The 20,289-nt window shown below is 29.7% G+C and overlaps 1 protein-coding gene across 2 annotated transcripts in view; it reads left to right on the plus strand.

The window, feature by feature from the left end:
• LOC145255696 (short transient receptor potential channel 7-like) overlaps nt 1–20,289 on the plus strand; it is a 267,600-nt gene that overhangs the window by 201,616 nt on the left and 45,695 nt on the right. For both annotated transcript variants that reach the window (XM_080114270.1, XM_080114271.1), the window contains exon 6: nt 3,137–3,320. In XM_080114270.1, the coding sequence (XP_079970396.1) occupies nt 3,137–3,320 (184 nt within the window). The remainder of the gene's footprint in view (nt 1–3,136; nt 3,321–20,289) is intronic.

The following is a 20,289-nucleotide window of genomic DNA, read 5'->3' on the forward strand; positions in this document are numbered from 1 at the left end:
TTTAACATGTGTTTTTATGGTAATCGTGAAAAAGAAAATATCAATTTTATATTTAAATATTTATAATTAAATATTTAGAGATTTATAAAGAATCTGAATCTGAATCGGTAACTGAATAGGAATCTGGAATTTAGTTTGTATCGGGAATTGTATCAGAATTAGGAAAAATATTAGAATTTTTATTTTACTTTTTTTTTTACAAGGAAGTCACCACTTATCAAGGCCCAGAGGCCACTTGAGGATAAGGGTTATTGCGTGTACAGTAATCAATGGGATAATATCGTAGTAATCACTAGTAATGGAGATCTGATAAAGTGTCTTACTAAAGGGGGAAGTTCATCAGGAACTTGTTTATGTTGGACTTGAAGACATCCAAGTTGTAGTCAGGTGGGAAACAGGCAAATGAAAGACAGTTCCACAAGCGTGCATATCTAAGAAAGAAGCTTTGTTCATGGAATCTACGTTTTGATTTAGGCACAGATAAGGAGTGGGGAAAATTACTAGACGGGTGTTTTTCATGAAAGATTGGCGGGGGGGGGCAGAAATTGGAGCTCAGACGAGCACTTCCCATGGAAATAACGATAAAAACAACGACAGGCTCGCAACGTCCCTTCTGTAGGAGAGAGGTTGCAGGGAAAAGAAAAGGGCATCTCCAACTAGGCTACGAAGTCTATTTTGTACTCTGTCAAGGTAGGATAGCCTGTTTTTAGCAGCTCCTGCCCAGATATGGCAGCAGTACTCCATCCTTGGACATACTTGGCTTTTATATAGATAGAGAATTGCATCAGCAGTGAGATATCTACTGGAGCGGTAGAAGGATCCCACCATTTTTCCAGCGACCTTGGCAACAGATTTGATGTATGTGTTCCATTTCAGATCAGGAGTAAAGGTCAATCCCAGAAGTTTGTCAAAACATGAAGCCTCCCCAAGACGAGAGCCATCCATTTTAATTGATACCAGATGGAGATCAGAGCATTGATGGTGTAAAGATAGGAGCTTGGTTTTAGATGCAGTAAAAGTAACCAGCCATATCTTCCCCAACTGTACCACGCGCTCAAGATCAGAGGAGAGAGAATCAGAGAGATTGTCATTTACGGCCTTTGATGTGTTGCAATAGATGGTCGTGTCATCAGCATAGATGTCAACGAATGATTTAAGTATGTGTTTTGGGAGATCATTGATGTAGATCAGGAAGAGAGTTGGGTCCAGGATGGACCCTTGAGGGACACCAGCATTAATACTGTGGGCTTCTGATTTCTGCCCATCAACCACTACTCTTATGAGCCTATCAGAGAGAAATGATTTACTAATTGAAAAAACATTTCCAGTTATACCGTAGCTGGAGATCTTGTGAAAAGGCCTTTGATATATCAAGAGCAATTGCCCTAGTAAGGAAGCCTTTGTTGAGAGATTCACTAATCGTATGAGATATAACTGTTAGCGCATCTGCTGTAGATCTAGCAGAACGGAAACCATATTTCATATCACTAAGAAGGTTATTTCTGCTGAGGTTGTTGACTACTTCTCTATTTAATATCGATTCCAGCAACTTCCTCATGACACATAGGAAGCTTATTGGTCTCTACTGAGAGGGAGATGATCTGTCACTTGAATTCTTAAATACAGGGCATACTGATGAGCTTTTCCAGGATGTTGGGAAGCAATTCTCCTTAAGACAATGCTTAAACAGTTTTGTAAGTATGGGGGCAAGTTCTGGTTGAAGCTTTTTCAGCACTATAATTGGAATGCCGTCAGGGCCAGTTGCTTTACTGGAATCAAGGTTCTTGCTTAGCTTGGCGACCTCACGCACATATATTTGTATGTTGCATAGCATGTTGTCTGTTATAGAAGGAAATATGGGGAGTTGATGGCCTTCGTCGCATAGGGTAGAATTAGCTGCAAAGTTCTTTGCAAATAGTTTGGCTTTGTCTGATGCTGACGAGATGACCTCAGGTCCATTGATGATGGTTGAGATTGAACGCATGCTTTTGTTAAGGATCCTGTTTGCTATTTTCCAAAACTGGTGGGAACCAAACCACTACTCAGCTACTTTGGATTTAATGGACTGAGCATATAGCTCTCTTGCATTTTTTACAGTTGTTGCTGGCAGTCCTGAAAGCAGCTTTAATCTCAGTAGATCTATTACGTTGGTAGCTATGGAAAAAGTGATTTCTGTGTGCGATAGCAGCAGCACATTCTGGGGAGAACCATGGCTGGCTGTTAGGTTTTTGTTGGAATTTTTTGGATGGTATAAAACGGTATGAATTTTTTGGATGGTATGAATTGCCCCATCATTAACATATATATATATATATATATGTATATATATATATATATATATATATATATATATATATAACAAAGCTTTTATCAGTTATTTATACACACAAAAATACATTCATATATATTCAACATTAATAATACAGTACTCCTTCCAGTTGTCAAGAATGATCTTCTGCAAACCTGTGATGTTCTCTGTGCTGAAAAGTCCATTTGTCCTCACAAGAACTACAACTATCAATAAAGAATATGGGGATTTTTGTTCAAAGGTTACTCCTGGAGTATAGCAAGTTATTTATTATGGAGAGGCAGTATTTAACACAGCATATCTGCATGGAGACCAATAAAGAATGCAGTGAGTAGGTCAACTTCGAAAGGAATTTTTCTAATATAAACATGGTTTGGACATGTTTCCCGGCTACCACTCTCCAGCTACTTAAAAAATAATATCAAGATTTCATTTAAGAAAGATCAAGAGATTGCCTGACAAGATAAGGGTTGAAACTGACATACTGCTCCTGACAGCTGAAAGAATGTCCCAAGATTGTAGTGGAATTTTGTTTTCAAGCATGTTGCAAATCTTTCTGGAGTATGCTAAGTTTCCAGACTTTTTTCGTATGGGCACTTTTATTGACAGTACATACATGAAACTCTAGTCCCCTTCGAAGTAATCTCCTCCAGCTGCAATGCACTTGTTGTACCGTTCCAACAACTTCTGGAAAGCCTCCATGGAAATCCTTTTGTGTGAGCGTGTCAAGTCAAGACTTAGGAAAACAAACATTGGTTAACTCATATTTTGTATAATAAAAAATTTCGACTATTATAAATTTATATTTTTTTTATTTTTGGTTTCTAGATTGAGCAGTTTTTGGATACACCCATTATGCGTTTTGTGAGTTACACAACCTCCTATGTGTCCTTCCTTTTACTGATGGTCAACTCGAAACTGACTATGAATCGTCAATGGGCGCAGATTACGTGCAGTGAAATTGAAATCACAACTACCGTGTTCATCATTATCATATTCCTCTGGATCATTGGTAAGAAACAAAGTTGATTGCGTTCTACTCATAGCAAGGGTTGGTGTAAGAGCGTTGTGTCTCCTGATTTATGATGTAGGGACTCTCACTCAAGTAAACGTCAATTTTCATAAAGTAGTAAAAACATAAATAAATAAAAGGTGTCATCTTTAGTCGAGGAAAATGAAAAGCTTCCTTTTCATTGATTACTATTCTGTGATGTACAAGAGAGCGTCACTCTTTGCTTGGTTTTGCTGCATTCCAGGACCAAAATTAATCTGGTTTGGTGGAGTATCCAGTTTATTGCTGTTACCTGAAACAGCATCGTTAGGAATGGGTACACAAGTCCTCATATGAACCAGTATGTAATCATGCGCAGAGGATTTTATCTCAGCTAATACTATGTTATTAGGAATATTTGGTTAGGGTTTACTTGTGGGGATGGAGGGGGCACCTAATGTTACATTGGTCCTACAAACTGTAATACAGAGAGATCGAAGGTAATGTCGAGCAGATATTCAATCTCTCTTCTACTTCTAAAATCCCAATGTTTTGCATCAATTTTGAACATCAACTTGTGATCTTTTTTCCTTATAAAAAGTGAATTTTCTGCCTTAATCCATCTTTTATCGTCTATGAACCGTTTCAGTGGCATCGACCAATTTCTGCAGGTTTTCCTGTTAAGTGGCACAATAATAATTACTCATAAAACTCAATTCTTCCACTCAAAAAAGTAAAAAAAAATTCTATAGTTTTAATACTAATTGGTCACCGCCTGCCAAGGTCAAAAGAAACTTGAGAATAATGGGCGATGTCAGCAAAATGTATTATAGTTAATAACGAAAAAAGGGGCACAAAAAGAAAATAAACAAATACATAACGAATAACTGTTACCAAACGCAATAAAAATTATTTTCTACCTACATATATAATGTTTTGTTTTTGAAAGTATTTTAAAGTTTATTTATTTCAATATAATGTTTTATTCAAATCGTCTAAAGTTAGATTCAGGTGTTTGTTGAGAGTGAACTTGACAACCTCGTAGTTCATAGGGAAGAAGTCCCACTGTAACATGTCCACTGGTAGAAATTGGTTGGAAATAATCTATCAAAGCAAACGGACGTTTTTTCAAGGCTTTTCTAGCAATCTATGGAGAGAGGGTAAAAACGGTTATGTTGTAATCTGTACAAAAGCAGTCCCATAGTACTGTGTTCCCCAGATGGGAAGGTATTGGAAAGAAACTCTGTTCATGTTTCATTTGGCAAAAATAGGTGGTGTGCTCTGGAGCATGACTAACAATAAGTCTTCCAGAAGATTTGATCTAAGTCTTTCAAATAGCTCGTAAATAAGATAGGGATTTATATGAACTTAGAAGTACTGGTACTAAAAAAGTGATTTCAACCTTCAAAGCTGAGGTCATACCACCGGGTGAGTCATACTTGGCGCATTAATTTTGCGATAGAGACAGGGTGAGGAGGAATTAGTGGTGAAAAAAAGTGAAACGACAAGAGGGGGATAGAGATACATAGAGGGGATAGAGAGAGGTGTGCAGAAAGAAAGAGAGATAAAGTTTTAAAAGAAAAATGTTACAAACACTTTTTAATTCTTATATTTTGTTCTCTCTGATCCTGGGTAACGCGGGGTAGCCATGCTAATCATCTTCAGCAGTAGAGGTAATTGACTGATTACAACCAAAATTGTAACATGATTTGTGCATTTTTGATCTTAGTTCTGAATCGCTATAAAAGTACTGTTTGTTATGTTTGCCATATATGTGAAGTTTTCAAGCAGTTCCCAAGCATCAGCATCGCACTCATCAGCCAGTCGTATGAAAGGAAAACAAACAGCATCATCAACTTGATCAAAAAACTGCTGACACTTTGTGCACAAACACGATTTAGTTTACAGCAAACTACAATTGTTTATTTGGCGTAGTTTTCCATAATTTGAATCTTTAAAAATTAATGATACATATCAAATACACTTTAGATATGCTTAACAGATAAAAATTTCTGCGAGTGTTACAAGTGTATGCTTCCATAGATTAAGTCACATTTCAGTGTTATAGGAAAATTTTAGAATTTTATACATATACATGTAAAAGTTTCAGTTTGTTAGTATATGTTTGCATTACCTTCATCATTTTATAAGGTAAAACATATATGTTGCAGAGCCAAATGTCGGTGGCAATCGACCCTACAACTAAAAGATGATACAGGCAATAGAAAGACGAAAAAAATGATAAACGCTGCAAAGCTGTGATGTCTACAACTACGCCCGCCGGACAAGTATAAATACAGCAGTTTTTTTCAACAAGCAGTTAGTCGCGGCTAGATCGCCGCACGGCAAGGTTGGGCCCGTCAGTGGCCCAACCCAACTCAGCAACAGCAGCAAAAATCATGCTCATGCAGAACGGTTTAGATTACCTCCCAGACAACGACTGAACCCAGTAGTATCAGTCGATGTGCTCAATTCTCAGCAGTTCAGCTTCTCAAGCCAGCACACGTTTCCCATAGCCACTAGCGACGACCTCGTAGCCTGCCAGTTTAAACACTAGCTGGATTCCAACCCTCGGCCTGAGACCTCCTACCACCATTCAGTTTCTTGAAGAAAATAAGCCTGAACAGATTTATATTTGTTCACGACGGTACCTACTGCGTTTGTCATCTCTTCTTTGCCATTGTTGTTTTTGTCTTTTTCTTAACTGTGTCGTCTTTTAGTTGTGGGGTCGATTGCCACCGATATTCGGCCACGCAACATATATACTAAACTCAATATTATGGGAACACAGAATAAGTATAACATACAACCAAATACAATACACTTTTTATTTACTTGAAAACTTGAAAAAAAAAAACATAAAAGAACAACAATAAAAGCTGCTCACTATTCTTGATAGTCTCTCCTTAGTAGGTGTCGAATCTAAGACTCATTTTCTTTATATTCAACCACATGGAGACTTGTCCAGGCATAATGAACTCCACCTTTTCTCCTTCAATAATCTAGGTCTCTTTGATCAAAAAAGGTAACCCACTGGTGTCCTTAGCAATACTGTCATTCTCCCTTGTTTCCTTATAACTTAATATTCTTTCAGTTAACTTTTGAGGGACGTTTTATTAAACAAAGCCGTTTAGGTGAGTATTAATACTGCAGGGCTACCTTGCGTTATTCGAGATAATAGTAAGTAATTTATTTTTATAAATAACACTTGTTTTCCTAATCTTGTCACATGTGATCTTACTGTAAGAACCGAAACAACTAGTCGAAGTGTTTGGGATCTAGCTTTTTTACCGTTTTACCAGGACGTATAACTCTAGCATAGAAAAAAAAGCATCGCTTAAAGCGAGATAACTCTTGTGTTTTTACTTGCTTTCTTATACGTGTTAAATTAAATGAAACTTTTTTAACTCAAAAATTATTTTCTTCTTTTTCATAGTGAATTATTCTGTAAAGATTTTGGGCGTTTATTCAGTTTCATCTCAATATTTAAAACTGCTTGTAAAAAGAAAATAAATAGACTAGCACAAAATACTTATTATGTACTTATGTGTTAGGTTTAAAAGAGGTAGTACACCCGAAAGTATGCAAATTTATCCAATATTTTTGCTATAAAACAAATAAATAAATTTGATTGTCGAAATCTTTGATCGGCCATTTCTTGCGTTATGACAAAATTTTGGGTGCGTCACCAAAATCCGTTTTTCATGGTAACAAAAAGGAAAGAAAAAAAGGAGAAAAAAGCATTTATGGCAAATTTCTCGGAAAGAGTAACTAGTGGAAATGAGCAAAAGAAATACAGACCCGAATAAGTTTAAAATGATCCAAGTTTATTAAAACAAAAAGTTATCGATTGCATTTATTTCCCAAGGCTGGGGTTAAAAAAAAACCCTTAACGAACCATTTAAAAATACATAAAAAGTACAAAAAAAGACGTCAATCCTTGCTTGCAAGAAAGGCTGAAAGAAAGAACATATAAAAAACAGAAAACAGTCCTTGTTTAGAATTCAGTCTTTTAACAAAAATGTTCAGTCTTTCTTTGACAAAATGTTCTCTCTTTTTTTTCTTTTCCAAAAGGACAAACAAAAAGTTTCTTTGACCTAAAATGGGAGAAAGAAGTAATTTCCTTTGTGAAGGCTCGTGTTACTTTTAATTCAAAGGGGAGAGAAGACCATAAAGCCGCTTTGGTAGGCTTTATGTGTACAAATACGGGGTAAATTCTTGAATTATGGAAGATTTCCTTTCTGAAGGAAACTTCGGTTGAAAAATCTTTCAAAGAGGGGGTTTCCTTTCTAGGGGCGATATTCTGCTCGTCTCGTCGGCGAAATTAAATTTTGTTCTTAGAAAAGAACTCCTCAACACACGGTAGTTTCCTTCGTTAGTCCTTTGAGAATAATAATTTACCAGTTGTAAGACTCGATTGTCTTTTAATAACCGGTATTAATCTTCCAGTCGTAAGACCTTGTTGTCTTATAATGACTGAGAATAAAATAACGTTAATAGTTTAGTTCTAAACAAACGTCTTTCTCCAAAGGAGGGGAGAAAAAAACCGTAGAATTTAACGTCAAGAATCCTTTCTGATCTGACGGAGCCGAATAGCGTCCTTCTACTTGGCCGGCTAGATTCGAACTGACGAAAACGGGCAAAAAGCCCTTTCCTCCTCCTCCTCCTCCTCCTCCTCCTCCTCCTCCTTCTGAGGGTAGGAGTGGGGCTGGCTGCTAGAAAGCGAACTATACCGATGCTAATGATGATGGAAGTGACCTGCCGGTCAAGGAAGGCATTCTTTGACCCAAATGCTGAGATGTTGAATGGGTATAAATAAAAAAATAAATCAAAATTATTTATCTATTAAAAATTTCAACAGTTCATTAACGGCAATGCCAAAAAGGACATAACTGAAACTGTGTTAAAAGAAAAGGACCCCCACTCCTCCTTTTACGTTATTGGTTCTACAGAAAATGTTGGGTAGCCTGATTGTGGACGATTGTCAGTGTTTGTTTAGTAGAAATATTTCGATAACAGGAAGGAATGTTTGACTAACAGAAATAATGTTATCGGAGTGGATTAGGTATTTAAAGATAAAATAAGATATATATCTTAAAACATGTACTTAGAATGTTGTTGAAAAGATATATATCTTAAAACATGTACCTAGAATGTTGGTGAAAAGATATATATCTTAAAACATATACTTAGAATGTTGGTGAAAAGATATATATCTTAAAACATGTACTTAGAATGTTGTTGAAAAGATATATATCTTAAAACATGTACCTAGAATGTTGGTGAAAAGATATATATCTTAAAACATGTACCTAGAATGTTGGTGAAAAGATATATATCTTAAAACATGTACTTAGAATGTTGGTGAAAAGATATATATCTAAAACATGTACCTAGAATGTTGGTGAAAAGATATATATCTTAAAACATGTACTTAGAATGTTGATGAAAAGATATATATCTTAAAACATGTACCTAGAATGTTGGTGAAAAGATATATATCTTAAAACATGTACTTAGAATGTTGGTGAAAAGATATATATCTTAAAACATGTAGTTAGAATGTTGGTGAAAAGATATATATCTTAAAACATGTACCTAGAATGTTGTTGAAAAGATATATATCTTAAAACATGTACGTAGAATGTTTGTGAAAAGATATATATCTTAAAACATGTACTTAGAATGTTGGTGAAAAGATATATATCTTAAAACATGTACTTAGAATGTTGGTGAAAAGATATATATCTTTAAACATGTACCTAGAATGTTATTGAAAAGATATATATCTTAAAACATGTACCTAGAATGTTGGTGAAAAGATATATATCTTAAAGCATGTACTTAGAATGTTGGTGAAAAGATATATATCTTTAAACATGTACTTAGAATGTTGGTGAAAAGATATATATCTTAAAACATGTACCTAGAATGTTGTTGAAAAGATATATATCTTAAAACATGTACTTAGAATGTTGGTGAAAAGATATATATCTTAAAACATGTACCTAGAATGTTGTTGAAAAGATATATATCTTAAAACATGTACTTAGAATGTTGGTGAAAAGATATATATCTTAAAACATGTACCTAGAATCTTGGTGAAAAGATATATTTCTTAAAACATGTACTTAGAATGTTGGTGAAAATATATATGTATCTTAAAACATGTACCTAGAATGATGGTGAAAAGATATATATCTTAAAACATGTACCTAGAATGTTGGTGAAAAGATATACATCTTAAAACATGTACTTAGAATGTTGGTGAAAAGATATATATCTTAAAACATGTACTTAGAATGTTGGTGAAAAGATATACATCTTAAAACATGTACTTAGAATGTTGGTGAAAAGATATATATCTTTAAACATGTACCTAGAATGTTGTTGAAAAGATATATATCTTAAAACATGTACTTAGAATGTTGGTGAAAAGATATATATCTTAAAACATGTACCGAGAATGTTGTTGAAAAGATATATATCTTAAAGCATGTACTTAGAATGTTGGTGAAAAGATATATATCTTTAAACATGTACTTAGAATGTTGGTGAAAAGATATATATCTTAAAACATGTACCTAGAATGTTGTTGAAAAGATATATATCTTAAAACATGTACTTAGAATGTTGGTGAAAAGATATATATCTTAAAACATGTACCTAGAATGTTGTTGAAAAGATATATATCTTAAAACATGTACTTAGAATGTTGGTGAAAAGATATATATCTTAAAACATGTACCTAGAATCTTGGTGAAAAGATATATATCTTAAAACATGTACTTAGAAGGTTGGTGAAAATATATATGTATCTTAAAACATGTACCTAGAATGATGGTGAAAAGATATATATCTTAAAACATGTACCTAGAATGTTGGTGAAAAGATATATATCTTAAAACATGTACTTAGAATGTTGGTGAAAAGATATATATCTTAAAACATGTACTTAGAATGTTGGTGAAAAGATATACATCTTAAAACATGTACTTAGAATGTTGGTGAAAAGATATATATCTTAAAACATGTTCCTAGAATGTTGGTGAAAAGATATATATCTTAAAACATGTACTTAGAATGTTGTTGAAAAGATATATATCTTAAAACATGTACCTAGAATGTTTGTGAAAAGATATATATCTTAAAACATGTACTTAGAATGTTGGTGAAAAGATATATATCTTAAAACATGTATCTAGAATGTTGGTGAAAAGATATATATCTTAAAACATGTACCTAGAATGTTGGTGAAAAGATATATATCTTAAAACATGTACCTAGAATGTTGGTGAAAAGATATATATCTTAAAACATGTACTTCGAATGTTGGTGAAAAGATATATATCTTAAAACATGTACTTAGAATGTTGGTGAAAAGATATATATCTTAAAACATGTACTTAGAATGTTGGGGAAAAGATATATATCTTAAAACATGTACCTAGAATTGTGTTGAAAGGATATATATCTTAAAACATGTACTTAGAATGTTGGTGAAAAGATATATATCTTAAAACATGTACCTAGAATGTTGGTGAAAAGATATATATCTTAAAACATGTACTTAGAATGTTGGTGAAAAGATATATATCTAAAAAACATGTACCTAGAATGTTGTTGAAAAGATATATATCTTAAAACATGTACTTAGAATGTTGGTGAAAAGATATATATCTTAAAACATGTACTTAGAATTTTGGTGAAAAGATATATATCTTAAAACATGTACCTAGAATGTTGTTGAAAAGATATATATCTTAAAACATGTACCTAGAATGTTGTTGAAAAGATATATATATTAAAACATGTACTTAGAATGTTAGTGAAAAGATATATATCTTAAAACATGTCCCTAGAATGTTGTTGAAAAAATATATATCTTAAAACATGTACCTAAAATGTTGTTGAAAAGATATATATCTTAAAACATGTACTTAGAATGTTGGTGAAAAGATATATATCTTAAAACATGTACCTAGAATGTTGGTGAAAAGATATATATCTTAAAACATGTACTTAGAATGTTGGTGAAAAGATGTATATCTTAAAACATGTACTTAGAATGTTGTTGAAAAGATATATATCTTAAAACATGTACTTCGAATGTTGTGTAAAAGATATATATCTTAAAACATGTACCCAGAATGTTGTTGAAAAGATATATATCTTAAAACATGTACTTAGAATGTTAGTGAAAAGATATATATCTTAAAACATGTACCTAGAATGTTGTTGAAAAGATATATATCTTAAAACATGTACTTAGAATGTTGGTGAAAAGATATATATCTTAAAACATGTACCTAGAATGTTGGTGAAAAGATATATATCTTAAAACATGTACTTAGAATGTTGGTGAAAAGATATATATCTAAAAAACATGTACCTAGAATGTTGTTGAAAAGATATATATCTTAAAACATGTACTTAGAATGTTGGTGAAAAGATATATATCTTAAAACATGTACTTAGAATTTTGGTGAAAAGATATATATCTTAAAACATGTACCTAGAATGTTGTTGAAAAGATATATATCTTAAAACATGTACCTAGAATGTTGTTGAAAAGATATATATATTAAAACATGTACTTAGAATGTTAGTGAAAAGATATATATCTTAAAACATGTCCTTAGAATGTTGTTGAAAAAATATATATCTTAAAACATGTACCTAAAATGTTGTTGAAAAGATATATATCTTAAAACATGTACTTAGAATGTTGGTGAAAAGATATATATCTTAAAACATGTACCTAGAATGTTGGTGAAAAGATATATATCTTAAAACATGTACTTAGAATGTTGGTGAAAAGATGTATATCTTAAAACATGTACTTAGAATGTTGTTGAAAAGATATATATCTTAAAACATGTACTTCGAATGTTGTGTAAAAGATATATATCTTAAAACATGTACCCAGAATGTTGTTGAAAAGATATATATCTTAAAACATGTACTTAGAATGTTAGTGAAAAGATATATATCTTAAAACATGTACCTAGAATGTTGTTGAAAAGATATATATCTTAAAACATGTACTTAGAATGTTGGTGAAAAGATATATATCTTAAAACAAGTACCTAGAATGTTGGTGAAAAGATATATATCTTAAAACATGTACTTAGAATGTTGTTGAAAAGATATATATCTTAAAACATGTACTTAGAATGTTGGTGAAAAGATATATATCTTAAAACATGTACTTAGAATGTTGGTGAAAAGATATATATCTAAAAACAAGTACCTAGAATGTTGGTGAAAAGATATATATCTTAAAACATGTACTTAGAATGTTGGTGAAAAGATATATATCTTAAAACATGTACTTAGAATGTTGATGAAAAGATATATATCTTAAAACATGTACCTAGAATGTTGGTGAAAAGATATATATCTTAAAACATGTACCTAGAATGTTGGTGAAAAGATATATATTTTAAAACATGTACTTAGAATGTTGATGAAAAGATATATATCTTAAAACATGTACCTAGAATGTTAGTGAAAAGATATATATCTTAAAACATGTACTTAGAATGTTGGTGAAAAGATATATATCTTAAAACATGTACTTAGAATGTTGGTGAAAAGATATATATCTTAAAACATGTACCTAGAATGTTGGTGAAAAGATATATATCTTAAAACATGTACCTAGAATGTTGGTGAAAAGATATATATCTTAAAACATGTACTTAGAATGTTGGTGAAAAGATATATATCTTAAAACATGTACTTAGAATGTTGGTGAAAAGATATATATCTTAAAACATGTACCTAGAATGTTGGTGAACAGATATATATCTTAAAACAAGTACCTAGAATGTTGGTGAAAAGATATATATCCTAAAACATGTACCTAGAATATTGTTGAAAAGATATATATCTTAAAACATGTACCTAGAATGTTGGTGAAAAGATATATATCTTTAAACATGTACCTAGAATGTTGTTGAAAAGATATATATCTTAAAACATGTACTTAGAATGTTGGTGAAAAGATATATATCTTAAAACATGTACCTAGAATGTTGTTGAAAAGATATATATCTTAAAGCATGTACTTAGAATGTTGGTGAAAAGATATATATCTTTAAACATGTACTTAGAATGTTGGTGAAAAGATATATATCTTAAAACATGTACCTAGAATGTTGTTGAAAAGATATATATCTTAAAACATGTACTTAGAATGTTGGTGAAAAGATATATATCTTAAAACATGTACCTAGAATGTTGTTGAAAGATATATATCTTAAAACATGTACTTAGAATGTTGGTGAAAAGATATATATCTTAAAACATGTACCTAGAATCTTGGTGAAAAGATATATATCTTAAAACATGTACTTAGAATGTTGGTGAAAATATATATGTATCTTAAAACATGTACCTAGAATGATGGTGAAAAGATATATATCTTAAAACATGTACCTAGAATGTTGGTGAAAAGATATATATCTTAAAACATGTACTTAGAATGTTGGTGAAAAGATATATATCTTAAAACATGTACTTAGAATGTTGGTGAAAAGATATACATCTTAAAACATGTACTTAGAATGTTGGTGAAAAGATATATATCTTTAAACATGTACCTAGAATGTTGTTGAAAAGATATATATCTTAAAAAACATGTACTTAGAATGTTGGTGAAAAGATATATATCTTAAAACATGTACCTAGAATGTTGTTGAAAAGATATATATCTTAAAGCATGTACTTAGAATGTTGGTGAAAAGATATATATCTTTAAACATGTACTTAGAATGTTGGTGAAAAGATATATATCTTAAAACATGTACCTAGAATGTTGGTGAAAAGATATATATCTTAAAACATGTACTTAGAATGTTGGTGAAAAGATATATATCTTAAAACATGTACCTAGAATGTTGTTGAAAAGATATATATCTTAAAACATGTACTTAGAATGTTGGTGAAAAGATATATATCTTAAAACATGTACCTAGAATCTTGGTGAAAAGATATATATCTTAAAACATGTACTTAGAATGTTGGTGAAAATATATATATATCTTAAAACATGTACCTAGAATGTTGTTGAAAAGATATATATCTTAAAACATGTACCTAGAATGTTGGTGAAAAGATATATATCTTAAAACATGTACTTAGAATGTTGGTGAAAAGATATATATCTTTAAACATGTACTTAGAATGTTGGTGAAAAGATATACATCTTAAAACATGTACTTAGAATGTTGGTGAAAAGATATATATCTTAAAACATGTTCCTAGAATGTTGGTGAAAAGATATATATCTTAAAACATGTACTTAGAATGTTGTTGAAAAGATATATATCTTAAAACATGTACCTAGAATGTTTGTGAAAAGATATATATCTTAAAACATGTACTTAGAATGTTGGTGAAAAGATATATATCTTAAAACATGTACTTAGAATGTTGGTGAAAAGATATATATCTTAAAACATGTACTTCGAATGTTGTGTAAAAGATATATATCTTAAAACATGTACCCAGAATGTTGTTGAAAAGATATATATCTTAAAACATGTACTTAGAATGTTAGTGAAAAGATATATATCTTAAAACATGTACATAGAATGTTGTTGAAAAGATATATATCTTAAAACATGTACTTAGAATGTTGGTGAAAAGATATATATCTTAAAACAAGTACCTAGAATGTTGGTGAAAAGATATATATCTTAAAACATGTACTTAGAATGTTGTTGAAAAGATATATATCTTAAAACATGTACTTAGAATGTTGGTGAAAAGATATATATCTTAAAACATGTACTTAGAATGTTGGTGAAAAGATATATATCTAAAAACAAGTACCTAGAATGTTGGTGAAAAGATATATATCTTAAAACATGTACTTAGAATGTTGGTGAAAAGATATATATCTTAAAACATGTACTTAGAATGTTGATGAAAAGATATATATCTTAAAACATGTACCTAGAAGATTGGTGAAAAGATATATATCTTAAAACATGTACCTAGAATGTTGGTGAAAAGATATATATCTTAAAACATGTACTTAGAATGTTGATGAAAAGATATATATCTTAAAACATGTACCTAGAATGTTGGTGAAAAGATATATATCTTAAAACATGTACTTAGAATGTTGGTGAAAAGATATATATCTTAAAACATGTACTTAGAATGTTGGTGAAAAGATATATATCTTAAAACATGTACCTAGAATGTTGGTGAAAAGATATATATCTTAAAACATGTACCTAGAATGTTGGTGAAAAGATATATATCTTAAAACATGTACGTAGAATGTTGGTGAAAAGATATATATCTTAAAAAATGTACTTAGAATGTTGGTGAAAAGATATATATCTTAAAACATGTACTTAGAATGTTGGTGAAAAGATATATATCTTAAAACATGTACGTAGAATGTTGGTGAAAAGATATATATCTTAAAACATGTACTTAGAATGTTGGTGAAAAGATATATATCTTAAAACATGTACCTAGAATGTTGGTGAAAAGATATATATCTTAAAACATGTACTTAGAATGTTGGTGAAAAGATATATATCTTAAAACATGTACTTAGAATGTTGGTGAAAAGATATATATCTTAAAACATGTACCTAGAATGTTGGTGAAAAGATATATATCTTAAAACAAGTACCTAGAATGTTGGTGAAAAGATATATATCCTAAAACATGTACCTAGAATATTGTTTAAAAGATATATATCTTAAAACATGTACTTAGAATGTTGGTGAAAAGATATATATCTTAAAACATGTACCTAGAATGTTGTTGAAAAGATATATATCTTAAAACATGTACTTAGAATGTTGGTGAAAAGATATATATCTTAAAACATGTACCTAGAATGTTGTTGAAAAGATATATATCTTAAAACATGTACTTAGAATGTTGGTGAAAAGATATATATCTTTAAACATGTACTTAGAATGTTGGTGAAAAGATATATATCTTAAAACATGTACCTAGAATGTTGTTGAAAAGATATATATCTTAAAACATGTACTTAGAATGTTGGTGAAAAGATATATATCTTAAAACATGTACCTAGAATGTTGTTGAAAAGATATATATCTTAAAACATGTACTTAGAATGTTGGTGAAAAGATATATATCTTAAAACATGTACCTAGAATCTTGGTGAAAAGATATATATCTTAAAACATGTACTTAGAATGTTGGTGAAAATATATATGTATCTTAAAACATGTACCTAGAATGATGGTGAAAAGATATATATCTTAAAACATGTACCTAGAATGTTGGTGAAAAGATATATATCTTAAAACATGTACTTAGAATGTTGGTGAAAAGATATATATCTTAAAACATGTACTTAGAATGTTGGTGAAAAGATATACATCTTAAAACATGTACTTAGAATGTTGGTGAAAAGATATATATCTTTAAACATGTACCTAGAATGTTGTTGAAAAGATATATATCTTAAAACATGTACTTAGAATGTTGGTGAAAAGATATATATCTTAAAACATTTACCTAGAATGTTGTTGAAAAGATATATATCTTAAAGCATGTACTTAGAATGTTGGTGAAAAGATATATATCTTTAAACATGTACCTAGAATGTTGTTGAAAAGATATATATCTTAAAACATGTACTTAGAATGTTGGTGAAAAGATATATATCTTAAAACATGTACCTAGAATGTTGTTGAAAAGATATATATCTTAAAACATGTACTTAGAATGTTGGTGAAAAGATATATATCTTAAAACATGTACCTAGAATCTTGGTGAAAAGATATATATCTTAAAACATGTACTTAGAATGTTGGTGAAAATATATATGTATCTTAAAACATGTACCTAGAATGTTGTTGAAAAGATATATATCTTAAAACATGTACCTAGAATGTTGGTGAAAAGATATATATCTTAAAACATGTACTTAGAATGTTGGTGAAAAGATATATATCTTAAAACATGTACTTAGAATGTTGGTGAAAAGATATACATCTTAAAACATGTACTTAGAATGTTGGTGAAAAGATATATATCTTAAAACATGTTCCTAGAATGTTGGTGAAAAGATATATATCTTAAAACATGTACTTAGAATGTTGTTGAAAAGATATATATCTTAAAACATGTACCTAGAATGTTTGTGAAAAGATATATATCTTAAAACATGTACTTAGAATGTTGATGAAAAGATATATATCTTAAAACATGTACTTAGAATGTTGGTGAAAAGATATATATCTTAAAACATGTACTTAGAATGTTGGTGAAAAGATATATATCTTAAAACATGTACCTAGAATGGTGTTGAAAAGATATATATCTTAAAACATGTACTTAGAATGTTGGTGAAAAGATATATATCTTAAAACATGTACCTAGAATGTTGGTGAAAAGATATATATCTTAAAACATGTACTTAGAATGTTGGTGAAAAGATATATATCTAAAAAACATGTACCTAGAATGTTGTTGAAAAGATATATATCTTAAAACATGTACTTAGAATGTTGGTGAAAAGATATATATCTTAAAACATGTACTTAGAATTTTGGTGAAAAGATATATATCTTAAAACATGTACCTAGAATGTTGTTGAAAAGATATATATCTTAAAACATGTACCTAGAATTTTGTTGAAAAGATATATATATTAAAACATGTACTTAGAATGTTGGTGAAAAGATATATATCTTAAAACATGTCCCTAGAATGTTGTTGAAAAGATATATATCTTAAAACATGTACCTAAAATGTTGTTGAAAAGATATATATCTTAAAACATGTACTTAGAATGTTGGTGAAAAGATATATATCTTAAAACATGTACCTAGAATGTTGGTGAAAAGATATATATCTTAAAACATGTACTTAGAATGTTGGTGAAAAGATGTATATCTTAAAACATGTACTTAGAATGTTGTTGAAAAAATATATATCTTAAAACATGTACTTCGAATGTTGTGTAAAAGATATATATCTTAAAACATGTACCCAGAATGTTGTTGAAAAGATATATATCTTTAAACATGTACTTAGAATGTTAGTGAAAAGATATATATCTTAAAACATGTACCTAGAATGTTGTTGAAAAGATATATATCTTAAAACATGTACTTAGAATGTTGGTGAAAAGATATATATCTTAAAACAAGTACCTAGAATGTTGGTGAAAAGATATATATCTTAAAACATGTACTTAGAATGTTGTTGAAAAGATATATATCTTAAAACATGTACTTAGAATGTTGGTGAAAAGATATATATCTTAAAACATGTACTTAGAATGTTGGTGAAAAGATATATATCTTAAAACAAGTACCTAGAATGTTGGTGAAAAGATATATATCTTAAAACATGTACTTAGAATGTTGGTGAAAAGATATATATCTTAAAACATGTACTTAGAATGTTGATGAAAAGATATATATCTTAAAACATGTACCTAGAATGTTGGTGAAAAGATATATATCTTAAAACATGTACCTAGAATGTTGGTGAAAAGATATATATCTTAAAACATGTACTTAGAATGTTGATGAAAAGATATATATCTTAAAACATGTACCTAGAATGTTGGTGAAAAGATATATATCTTAAAACATGTACTTAGAATGTTAGTGAAAAGATATATATCTTAAAACATGTACTTAGAATGTTGGTGAAAAGATATATATCTTAAAACATGTACCTAGAATGTTGGTGAAAAGATATATATCTTTAAACATGTACCTAGAATGTTGGTGAAAAGATATATATCTTAAAACATGTACTTAGAATGTTGGTGAAAAGATATATATCTTAAAACATGTACTTAGAATGTTGGTGAAAAGATATATATCTTAAAACATGTACTTAGAATGTTGGTGAAAAGATATATATCTTAAAACATGTACGTAGAATGTTGGTGAAAAGACATATATCTTAAAACATGTACTTAGAACTTTGGTGAAAAGATATATATCTTAAAACATGTACCTAGAATGTTGGTGAAAAGATATATATCTTAAAACATGTACTTAGAATGTTGGTGAAAAGATATATATCTTAAAATATGTACTTAGAATGTTGGTGAAAAGATATATATCTTAAAACATGTACCTAGAATGTTGGTGAAAAGATATATATCTTAAAACAAGTACCTAGAATGTTGGTGTAAAGATATATATCCTAAAACATGTACCTAGAATATTGTTGAAAAGATATATATCTTAAAACATGTACTTAGAATGTTGGTGAAAAGATATATATCTTAAAACATGTACTTCGAATGTTGGTGAAAAGATATATATCTTAAAACATGTACCTAGAATGTTGTTGAAAAGATATATATCTTAAAACATGTACTTAGAATGTTGGTGAAAAGATATATATCTTAAAACATGTACCTAGAATGTTGGTGAAAAGATATATATCTTAAAACATGTACCTAGAATGTTGTTGAAAAGATATATATCTTAAAACATGTACTTAGAATGTTGGTGAAAAGATATATATCTTGAAACATGTACCTAGAATGTTGGTGAAAAGATATATATCTTAAAATATGTACTTAGAATGTTGGTGAAAATATATATGTATCTTAAAACATGTACCTAGAATGTTGGTGAAAAGATATATATCTTAAAACATGTACCTAGAATGTTGTTGAAAAGATATATATCTTAAAACATGTACTTAGAATGTTGGTGAAAAGATATATATCTTAAAACATGTACTTAGAATGTTGGTGAAAAGATATATATCTTAAAACATGTACTTAGAATGTTGGTGAAAAGATATATATCTTAAAACATGTACTTAGAATGTTGGTGAAAAGATATATATCTTAAAACATGTATCTAGAATGTTGTTGAAAAGATATATATCTTAAAACATGTACCTAGAAGGTTGGTGAAAAGATATATATCTTAAAACATGTATCTAGAATGTTGGTGAAAAGATATATATCTTAAAACATGTACCTAGAATGTTAATTTGG

The sequence above is a fragment of the Euprymna scolopes genome, chromosome 31 (genome assembly GCF_053919585.1).
Source record: "Euprymna scolopes isolate OS-2025 chromosome 31, ASM5391958v1, whole genome shotgun sequence".
NCBI lineage: Eukaryota > Metazoa > Mollusca > Cephalopoda > Sepiida > Sepiolidae > Euprymna > Euprymna scolopes.